Here is an 11,938-nt window from a genome sequence, read left to right on the forward strand (position 1 = left end):
AAAATCCCATCTGCACATATACTCCTCGGCCTTATTCCTTTACAAGAAAATATAATAACAGTGTATGTAAACGCAGAAAAATATCAATTCTCGCTTCACTATATGTCACAACTGTCTTTCTTCTTTTCCTTATCCAGCTGAGCCGCTCTCAGGTGTTTTACCAGAAGAAGACTCTCAGGACTCCCCCAGCCTGGGAGTGGCTCAGGGCGAGCCCCTAAAAGGGGACCAGGACCTGCTGACCTGCGGCCAGTGCCACTCTCGCTTCCCCTTAGCTGACATCCTGCTTTTCATTGAACACAAACGGAGGCAGTGCCACGGTAGCCTCTGTGTGGACAAACCTCTGGACAGGCCACCATCCTCCCCACTCGCCTCTCCTCTTTCCACATCCTCGTCACACTCGCGGACCCAACATCAGCACCAAAGGAGGGTGCGTCAACCTGTCGAGGTGGCTGTTCAGGTGTCACCGCAGGATGAGGATTGTTTATCTGCACCCTTGCAAGGAATAATCCCTAAGCAGGAGAATATGACAGGTAAACACACTGGAAGCTTAACATGGCTGCCATGCAAGAGTAAACAGATGAGCAGGAGAAATTTGCAGTCAAGTGTGAATAGAGTCTTGAAGCTCTAGATTGTGTGGAGTGGGTCACACTTTTAAGGTTCATAGGCAGTTTATCACAGAAGACAACAAATACTCGCTGAAATTTCCCTTCTAGTAGTGAGGATGTGTCCAATCAGCGTAACCTGACGGCGAAATGTCTGCTGCTACATTTAGGAGTTGCGAATTTCCCTCAGTAGAGTCATGAATACACATGAAGATTAATAAGGATATTGATAAAAGGCACCGAAAAAGACGCATGGAGACAGACAAAGAAACAGATTATAAAAAGACAGAGAAAGAAGAGATCAGTTTCTTTTGGTTTGTTGCTGCATCACAGATGTGCTCAGATCCTTTGGACTTCACATTCTCTCTCATGTGGTCGCGAGAGATGTATCTCTATCCCTGCCTGGCTTATTACACTGCCATATCTCTTGTACCCTCAAATATGCGCCTGCTGAAGCTCACTGTGATTCTAAAATTAAAGAGATAGGAAAGAATGTAATTACGTTGATCTGTCAAGGAAGAACTGTTTATTTGAGGAACACTACAGCCACTAATTGTCAGTGTTTTTCTTGATTTGAGTAATTAAGGACTTCTTAAGGCAGCTAGTTGGTTTGTTGGTTGTCCACTGGGGCTAAATGAGGCTGTTGTGAAAACATGAGTTGCTGTGCAAACAAGCATGGGTCCCTTATGACTGGTTTTATAGAGTGGAGTTTGATTTTGACCAGCCCATTTTGATGTTTATTCATTTCCTTTAACAGATCTGATAGCATGTGCCAGACTGCGCTGATTGCCTGGGCAGTTGTGATTGAATTTGAAGCCAATTCAGGCTGAATGCATAGAGGGTAGTTTTCAATAATGAGCACTACTGTGCTGTATTAGTCAGCGCTTCGGCTTTGCAGATGGCATTGTAAAGGGCTACTGTTATTTGTTGTCAATGTTTTAGCACTCTGCCATACAGAATAACCACTGTTCATTAGTGTGCGGTTTGTTGAAAATCTTTCCCACAAACTGGGATGGACGCACACATGCTCAAAAAACACACATTCTTCTGACATGCCTCTTGGCCTTGTCAGCTGTTCGAACACGCCTTTCCTTGCTCACTTGGATCATCGTGCAATGGAGTTCACATGATATCATGAGGTCACTAACACTGTGCGAAGAGCTTTATTTATAGGTCTCATTTCTTTGGACATTGTGTAACAGTCAGGATTTCCTTGGGTTAATAATGAATAGGTTAAATTGACTGTATGTGGTGCAAGATTGCATCCTGTTATGACGCCTCACCTCACCTTTTGTTATCATCCTGTTATAAAATCTGAGGTCAAAATTAACAGTCTGTGCTGCAGAGTCTGTGCAGGACATCATATCAGTTATACATGCATTGCATATAAGACGGCCTCGTCCCACCGCTTTTTTTTTTGTCCAAGATTGATGGATACAGACTGGCAGTGCCAGCGCGCCACCCCATACTCCATATGCTAGCTGCCATGTTCTCTTACCCTGCTCAGTTAGAGGCTGACACTGAGCTGAGGCATCTCAATATATACTGTTCCTACACATGCCTCAAGCCCAATCCAATCCAGGCGAGTGTATGATGAATTACACCCTTAAAGATTTCCCTGCATCTTGCTCCCCTGCATCATTCAAATGAAAGTGACCCTTCCAATCTCCACCCCACTCCTGAAATATCACTTGACACGGACGGATTTCCATATGGACAGCAGTTTGCGAAGGCAGCGAGCTAGGTTAAGGAAAGTTGCTGCTTGACTAAAGAGAGCTGACACCCAGAATGGCTGAACTTGTAGGTGGGGGGATATGAGAAGGGTGAGGGCTGAGGAATTAGGGGCAGTACGTAATAGACCGATAGCTCGAGATGAAGCTGTGCCCCTCAGTCTGTCTCTACAGGACAGCTGAGGCCGTCTGGGAGTCTCATGACTGCAGCTGGGGTTTGGGTCTGCAGTCTGGGGCTCTGAGCTGTTAGACGAGGACAGAGCAGCCTGCGTACCGTCATTTGCATGATAAACAATTAAAGATATGCATAGAGACATCGTAGCTTGTCTACAGACCACGGTTGTCCCAGAAATAGAGCAGATGATGGCTTCTCAAGCAAATGTGATTGCAGCGTATAAAGCTGCTTTTATTTCCCAGCATAAAATTGCTATTAAAGAGACAAACCGGTAAAGTGGATTCAAAGTTTTCATTTACATTAATTATTTCATGGAGTAAACGCAATTGTTATTAGCACAATAAATAAATTAGAGTCTAGTCTTTATAAATTAGATACACAACCACAGTGCATATTGTCTTCTTCTTGACCTATTTACAAGAAATTACAAGAAAAGATTGCATGAATTTTGTACCACATTTTTTGAGGTATTATTACTACATTGTTCTGCCCTGTATTTATCCATCCCAGCATTAGCACCCTTTTGAATTCTCACCAGTGTAGCCACGTGTGTTAATGAGGCCACTGCAACCGTGGAAATCGACCACCATCTCACACTTCAGCTTCTTCCCAGCGCCCTGCCTCCATTGTAACCTGGACTCTGAATCGATACTGAGTCAATTACGGCAGCCACCTTTCACCCTTTTTTCTCTATGAGGAAGAAAACATTCAAACAACAGAGAAGCATTTCTTGCAACACCTCTGTGGCTGTGGAGCATTTTCTTGCAGCAGCTTGCCTGTCCTGTTTCTCCCCGTGTGTTGTGGAGACAAAGGTATTTAGCAGGCTCCATATTGGCATTGTGCCACCTTTCTCCAATATCCCCTCCTTCACCAAGCAAATACATATACACACAGGGTGCCTGTCATGCAGAACTGGGGGGCTGGGCAGTGCGTGGAGATTGTGCATTAGTAGCGGCGGTGGGGGGTGGGGGGGCTCCTTGGTAGCGATATCTTTTCCTGTGTCCAGTGTGCATATGCGTCAGCAGACATATGGGTCACTGTGCAAGTTTATATCCGGTGCTTTTGTTTGGGTGATCACTTTAATTGATACTGAAAAGGCAAAGATGTGTGCGGCTGCAATGATTGGACACCAGCTAATATTTTAACATAAGGACTCCATTGTCTGTAAAAAGTGACTCTAATTTGATCCTACAGTCGCTTTGGGCTGTGATAAAATCAGTCCTATTTTTGGCAGTGGGCTCCACTACGTTTTAATGAAGGTGAACAGGAGTGGTTTTTAGGATGAATTTTTCATGGAGGACATTTTTGTATGCTGAAGCCAAGCTCTAAACACCCACAAATGTTGTCAGTGGAAATTCGTCAGCCTTTGTTGTTGGATTAAATGTTAGTGGTTCTGGCTGTATTCAAGTCTACTGAGTGTTTACATCTTGAGTGCGGATGCTGTGAAACTAATGTACGTGTAAATGTGTACATTTATGTGTGTATAAGTGTGGTTTTGACCACTTAAAATGTTTATAGGTTTCCGTGTGTGTGTAAAAGTGTGTGTGTCTTGCTGTTTGTAGCTTTACTACCCTGGGCGTGCAGGCTGAACATGAAAGAGTCTTTGACTTGGCAAGCCTTGCCTGAGGACACCCCTCTGAGGACTATGCCAGGCCAGACTTGGCACACAGCAGTGGGCCTGAGGGACAGGCTGAGCCTAAATGTGTGTGTCTAAGAGGGAGTTAGAGGAGGTGTGTCTGTTTTGTGGGTTTAGGAGGCAAAACGTATGGTGAGGTGGTGGCTATGACTGACAGTGGGAGTGTGTGAAGTTAAGAGCAGGTATGCAGTAGATTGTGCGTGCTGTCCTCAGGGCCTCCTGGCTTGGACTTCCTGTGCCTCTGTTTGTCTTCTAACAACTCCGGCATCAAAGCCTCGGGCCATTCAGGTGGAGGCTAGCTGAAATATGCACACACACACACCTACACACACAAACATGCATGTGAACATTCAAAAATAGGCTCCCACAAATGCATGCACGCACCCACAGATGCACACACACCTGTTCTATGAACACAACAGTGCACACGCCTCCTTTAAAGATGCACACATATGCTACAGTGCACACATACAGTGTAAACCCCCTCCTGTGAACCTGTGTTTTGTCTGTAATAAATGTGTTACGGTAGAGGCCCCATGATGTGTTGTGAGTTGATGAGATCTGTCAGAAACATATGATCCTTATTTTACCCCCCTCCCCTCTGTCCCTCCCACTCTCTTCTGCTTAGCCTTTCCTCTCTGTCCCTATCTCTTTCTCTCCCTCCCTCGCTCACAGCCTCTCTCCACACATCGCTCCAGTAGTTTGTCTTGGGGGAGTGGAAACTGAAAGTTTTGGCTACATTAGTGTGTCTGCACCTCTTAAAGCCTTCCAACGTCCACTCTAGAGCTCATTCTCACTCTCGCAGATTTGGCTGCAGAGTGAGGCAGACATAAACACTCACACATACACTGCCTCCATCCATCCCCTTTACCCACTGTCAAACAAAGCTATACAACAGAAACATTCTTGTTTGTCTACAGCCACGTCATGCTGGATGAGAAAGTATCCTCAGAAATAAGCATGTCTTGCTGCTGTCCTGTCAATACTGTGGCAGGCAGTCACATCACGGGGTCAGAGGGCATCTGACAGCATCAGGGCCTGTCATGCCAGCCGCCGGCTTCACCACCTGCAGGTTAATGACTTTATTTTTAGACAGAACAGAAACAGAGAAGAAAAAGTGTCTTTGATACAGCTGTTGCTCAGGAAGTGGCAGATGAGAGCAGAGAGGAGAGAAGTAGTATTTTAGGAAGTAGGCAGGTTAGTTTGAGGTGAGAATGGGAGCAGATTTGACAAAGTAATTTTCCCTTTGATATTTTCCTAAAAAAATACCCATTTTGTCATAATCCTGTAAGTCTTTATTTAGGTCACTGAAACCGAACCAGATTTGGAAATTTTGTATCTCTAAGAGTAACACACTATCACAGCTTCTATCTCTATGCAGAATGTCATCTCAACCTCTGATATTCCTTTTGTGACTGTAGCATTTAAGGGTGTAGTGCTGTTGGATGGTTGCTTTGTCTTTCTCCAACTGAAGGTGATAATTCTGAGGCCATGGGAGAGCCACAGTGACAAGGACATTGTGTTAGTCTGATCCCACTGATCCTGGTCACTATCTAGTTTCTTCCTCCACAGTCTGGCTCACTACAGGTTTCAGTGACAGTACTGACTTGTCAGAACTGTGAGTCTGTTGGTGTGTGTGTATCTATTTGTACATTTGAACTTGGTTGGATGGTTGCGGACAGCTCAGTCTTGCCCACCTCATCTCAACCACAAAGTTACAGGACACAGGGCCTTTCTGTCTGATGCTGCACTCGTGAAAATTCCCAACCTTTATTCTTGGTATATTCCTTGGTGGGTGCTCAGAAATGCATTGCCTCCTAATAGCTCAAATTAACCATACATTTCATCTTAGATTCAAATCCCAGATCTTTTAAACATTCAGAAGATAGTTAATGCATTTACTTTTGAGAGTATCTTGATTTAGTCATTAGATTAAATTTAGGCTGTAAGGTGGTATCGGCACACTGCAGTTTGCTTTGCACACAAGCATACGAGCACAAGCTTGCACACAAATGAGAGTGATGCACACAAGGTGATCACTTATGCACGGATGCATGCATGCACACACATACTTCCACAACTGACCCCCAGCCATCATTCCACACAGACACACGCATGTACGCACACTCATAAATGCACACTCCTGTCCCAGGCACCCTTTACTTTTGCAGGCTGAATCTCACTGATAACATGCTGGCGCCCTCATTTAAATTTGAAGCGCTTCTTTAATCTTCAAAGGCCTGATTGCTTTATGAATATGCATGGACTGAGCTGACTCTCAGTTCATTACCTTGTTGTAAATTCTAATGACCATTAGGGCCCTGCACGGTAATTGCCAATTGTTTTGCATTTTTGATTAGCCCATTACCGAAGCACATTCTGAACATGTCTGCCCTGCCTGCCTGCCAGGCCACAGCAAGAATCGGAGGGAGGGGGAGAGAGAGATGAGAAAATAAAAGAAGAGAGTGCAAGGGAACCTAGTGCGAAGGGTGGTGAAACACAGTTTAGGCAGCGTAAATTTTGAGGCTTGGCTCAAAGTGTTGTTTCGGGGGGAAAGTGGGGTGAGCTAGAAGGGGGCAAAAAAAAAAGAAAGAAAAAGAAATGTAAAAGCTGTAGAACTGGATGTTCCCTAAGCAAGCTCCATCCTGCTTGTTTCTGCAGAGCTTGAGTGCAAGAGTGTGTACCTCACTGCATTTATGTCAGCATGCGTATTTGTTGACTCTGTGTGTGGATGTCAACTTTACTATGTGTATGTACCCAAGTTTGCGTGCAGCTGGATAGGGAGGGGTGCTGTGTTGGGAGCGGAGAGATTCTGATAGTGCATCCCAATGCACGTTGTGTCTGGGACTCATGAAAGATTGATGGTTCCTAGCAGAATGGCATCAGCCTGCTACAACTTGATAACATCTAATGGATAATTTAGCACTCTAAAACCTGCAGGCCAGTCCACCTCTCTAGAAGGCTAAAGAGGACAGCAGCTGCTGGGCTTTTGGGGCTGCTGCTGTGACTGTTTGTTGGAAAAATAAATGAGAACAAACAGAAAGATGTGTAAGAGAGGGAGTAAACGAGGCAGGAAGACAGAAATAAAATGCAGAAGTGTTTCTGGGACCACGATTTGAATATCTCAACTGTGTTGATTGCCCAGCTCCGGTCACAGCAGCTTAAAAAATAAAATAAAATAAAATAAAATAAAATAATGCATCTTAACTTGAAAATATTCCTAACACAGTCCTCACTAGCACTTCAGGAGCTAAACTAATCCAAATATCTAATTTAGAGCTTGTAGAGGTGGTTTACTGGACATGAAGCAAAAATAAATAAATAAATCAAATTAAAGTAATTATAACCTTATTTTCCTTTTTCGCTCCTTGCTGCTACAGTTTCACAATTGTTGCTTCCAACTGTATTTATAGCAAAAAAAGCAGAGAATATAATTACAAATGGAAAAGTCATGTCACTGCATTTTTCTGTATGACAGACCACCCAGATATTTTGATCCATAAAATATTGCTTGTGTGAAGAGGGATACTTTCATTCAGTTATGATTCTTCTTCTCTCTCCCCTCGCTCTCTTTTTCTCCCTCTCATGTACCATTCATAATCTCCATAGTGTTTACACAGAGCTTCGAGGCCTACTGTCAGTCTCTTATTCCCAGACTATTAAGCTGTTGACAGTTTGGTTAATCGTCCCACAGTTTGACTTAAGGGGAATCAGAGAGAGGTCAGCAATGTCTGTCTCCAAGGTGTGTTGAGAAAGTGGCTTACATGTGTGCGCTCTGTGGCATGCCTTTTATTGGGAGTTTGTCTCATTTTGGATGGGTGGGTGAGCAAGCTGTCAGTTTGTCTTTGCCGTGGTTGTGGAGGAGCCCCAAACACATTACAGAAATGATCAAGATCTGGATCAGCTATAGCAAATTCCTAGTTAGAGTTAATAGGCTGCCTGGATGGTTTATATCCAGCGTACGGATGTTCATAGTCTCATTCACATGTGAGAGAGAGACATAACAGCATCAGCAGGAGCAGCAGCAAGGCCCAGTATGTCCAAAGGAGGCTTGGGCAGACAGCATGATAGATGGCTTTGTTAAAGGGTCCCAGGGTGTCCCCTGAACTTGAAGCACTCTGTTTATCTTGAATAGGAGACGCACATAGTATTGGGGGGCAGTGAGCAGGAGAGGGAGAAAGAGAATGATATAGCTTTCAGGGGAAAGAAGAGGGGAGATTGCGGGCCGGGCTAGTGTCTGAGCAGGCCTGCATGGGGGTTGGGGAGGTTAAGGGGGGGTCGTGAGCAGGCACGGCTGCTGGAGAGACAGAGAGGAGGGAGGAGGGGCGGGGGGAGCTTTCCTAGTAGCTGTCCATTAACAGATGAACTTGGCAATGGTCCAGGCCTCAAAGGTCTTGGGAGACAGACACACATGCACATATATTCACACATGCACACACATAGACAGATGTACACTTTCCTGGTACCTGCTCACTGTGGATGGAATGCCACCATGGTTCTTTTTTGTCCAGAGGCGAAACAGGACACGTCTCTGGTTCACCTATGTCAGAACCAGTTCAGACCGGTTAGTCAGCCAGGCCGAAGGAGGCAGACGGACGGGCCTTGTTGCTCAGCCCTCCTCTTCTCTCTCTATCCTCGTCCTCCTCCTCTGTTTTCCAGGCTTTAGTGGAAGGAACAGAGAGAACCTCTAACCTGAGGGCACAGGACAATGCAGAGGAGAGAAAAAAGAAGCGGGGGAGCGTGGGAACAAAGCGAGAGACGAATGGATCCGGTCGCAAACAGGGTGGGAAGAGGAGAGAAAAGTGTTTGGTTGTTGTTGGTGCTCTCCTCTTGATGGGGCAACATTAGCTTAACACCACTGCTGCTATTGTGTACTGAAAACATGACGGCAAACACGAGATTGGGGGAAAGAATTTGATGTGGAAAATGCACATAATGGACTGTTGTGCTGTGTGGGCGAAAAACCGCCTGTGTCAGTTGCAGCCATATTCCATATAGCATACTGTATGTGTCGGCGTTGATGAACGTGTTTGTCTGTGTGAGCTGTAAAAAATGTGGACGCAACTTCTCTCCTAATTATGACTCGGATGTGTCCCTCGAGTTTTGAGAGCAAGCTGTTCGCGATTCTACTTCAAATGTTCTCAGCTCACACACAAACCTTCCCTCAGCATGGCAGATCAGAAGGCTCTGTCACATCACGAACATCTAAGGAATTCTCAGATGCCACATTTTTGTCACTTTATGATTGCAGGTTTTGAAAAAACAGAGCCTCCCACTTTAGAATATTTATGATTTTAATAAAATTGCTTCTGTGATTGACAAGATGTTTACATTTTTGGCCGCTCGCATACTCATAATTTTAAGCGAAAAGTGGGGTTATGACTCAAGCAGAAGTGTGTAATGCTAAGGTGAGAAAACTGACTTTTTTAAAAGGTGTGATACTTGTGTGAAAGGTTGGTTGTGAAGACGTGGGGATGTTTAAGAAAAGGAGTGGATTAGGTGTCACCTTTTCAGCTAGCCTTGCAGGTGTCTGCCACTCTTCTTTTTTTTTTTACCTGATGCCTGACTTTCTCTCCCTCACTTCTTCTTCTCTTCTTCTGTTCTCGCTCAGAGCCTTTTGTTATTTGATTATGACAAATGGACACCAGGGAAAATCTTTAAAGTTCAAGTGCAGATTTTCTTATCTTATCTTAATTGCAGTAATCTCTTTGATTCCCCCCCCCCAAGTTTAGAAACAGTTAATGACTATAAATGCAATGATTTTATAAACAAGTTCACATTCGAATCCAAAAATAGACAAGTGTGATGTTTTAATATAAGGACAATAGATGTGATTATACGTACCCATCACATGCATGCTGCAGGAAAAATGTGGATAATATATATTTGCATGACTGTGAGTGTATGCACTTAATTGTCTACATGTAAATGTGTGCAATCCTATTTGCATGTATTTCACACATGCCCACATTAGTTTGTTATTTATAAAGAAGGTTCTTCTTTTTATCTTCCCCCTTTACTTTCAGCCTTCAAGCTATTGCTCTATTTCTTAGAAACATGTTTTCTTTCCCAAAAATCTTGTGTGGCTACTTTGGTGCTGAGGCCAAAAAAATATCTTGCTTTTATATGAGTGTGTGTGTGTGTGTGTGTGTGGGAGAGAGAGATGATGGCTGTTTTTATAATGCCCCCTGCAAATTTGCATATGTATATGTGCAGATTGTATGAGAAGAGCTCTCACACTTAGAGCAGTTGGATGGGGAGGGTGATGGGGGCTGCTGCAAGGGTTGTGTGTATGGTTTATGTGTGTGTGTGTATGTGTGTGTGTGTGTGTGTGTGTGTGTGTGTTAAAGGGGAGTCTTATTGGCGCTTTCACCCCCTCAGACAAAGCCGGCCACTACTCCCAGATGGTAGCCTGCTCTCTTCGGCCATGTGTCTGGTATTTGTATGTGTGTGTATTTGTGTGTGTATGTGTGTGTGGACACAGACATCCAGAAAGACTGAGTGATGGAGAAATTTGTGAGTGTTTGTGTGCATGAGATTCAAGCAGATGCTGAGAGATGGCCATAACTTGAGTAAGCATACATAAAGACATCTAAAGACTGTGAGGCTTTAATTCATCCTTTGGATGGGTGTGCATGATGTGCATCTTGTTTGAAATGCATTGGAATACATAATTCAAGATAGATGGACAAGAAAACAGAAACGGATCATTTGAAGACTCAGGGATGGACAAAATGGGACAAAAAGATGGGATGGAGGAGGAGAGACAAAGATTGGTCATTTTTAAAGGTGATGACCTAGAGATGTCAATGGGCACCTCTCTAATGGGGTCAGCCTTGAAGACTAGGCGTCAGGATTATGTTTACCTCAACTGTCTGCTGGGAAGTAAGACAATGAGTCAGGACCTACGAGTGTCTCTCATATGTCATGTAAAAAGTATTCAACTTGGCAAATAATTCTAACGGTATAGGAGTCCAGATATTCAATATGAAATCCTGCCTAAGGGTTCTGTCTAAATCCTGGTGTCCCCCTGGGGGTGTATGTTAAAGCAAGCCTTCAGCCCTGTTAAGAAGGGGCTATCTATTGCTTGGACAGACTCCAGCTTCTCTGACCTTGATGTTTGTTTTCCTTGTATCCCCAGACATAAACATGCTTCTCGCATCCAGACACACAGACAGTCAGGAAGTTATCCTCTCTGATGTTTTTCTCTTGCATCTGGCTCCTATGTGAACACAGGACAGAAGTAGTGGGTTTGAAAATTTGTGTGCACGAGAACAAAGTCAGGCGAACACAAATGTTGTGTGAATTTTTCAGTGTGCATTTTTTTACACCCTCCACCACACACACAAACACACACACACACACACGCCTCCGACTCAGGCCCTTCTCTTCTCTGAGACCTGTCAAACTGGTTCTCTTTCATTAAAGCAAAGCCCTTCTCCGTTTTCTTGACCAGGTAGTATTTTGTTATCAGACAAGAAACTAGATTCCCTTATGACAACCTTTTGCCCCACAGCTCAAAGTGCCAAGATAACTATTCCCTTTTTATACCTTTATTGAGGCAAGCCCTTCTCTGCTGGTGAACGGTCTGGCAGTGCTTTCTGTGCTGGACATGCCCTGTTCTCCCCAGGCTCTGGTACTGCATTGGTCTGCCAAGTTGCAGGGCCAGATTGCCTGTAATAGGCCTGCCATTTCCCTCTCATCATCTGTCAGCACTCTGGATCCAACTGCAGGGTCCAAAGAGGGCTACCACTCTCCAATTAAAAAGGTTAATTTGCCCTCGCCGATCTCTTCC

The 11,938-nt window shown here is 44.3% G+C and overlaps 1 protein-coding gene across 1 annotated transcript in view; it reads left to right on the forward strand.

Moving 5' to 3' along the window:
• LOC102194342 (B-cell lymphoma/leukemia 11A-like) overlaps window positions 1-11,938 on the forward strand; it is a 31,704-nt gene that overhangs the window by 2,770 nt on the left and 16,996 nt on the right. Inside the window, exon 2 of the mRNA XM_005735788.1 lies at window positions 138-530. Coding sequence (XP_005735845.1) covers window positions 138-530 — 393 coding nt within the window. The remainder of the gene's footprint in view (window positions 1-137; window positions 531-11,938) is intronic.

The sequence above is a fragment of the Pundamilia nyererei genome, unplaced genomic scaffold, assembly GCF_000239375.1.
Source record: "Pundamilia nyererei isolate P.nyererei 1_Seehausen unplaced genomic scaffold, PunNye1.0 scaffold00065, whole genome shotgun sequence".
Taxonomy (NCBI): Eukaryota; Metazoa; Chordata; class Actinopteri; order Cichliformes; family Cichlidae; genus Pundamilia; species Pundamilia nyererei.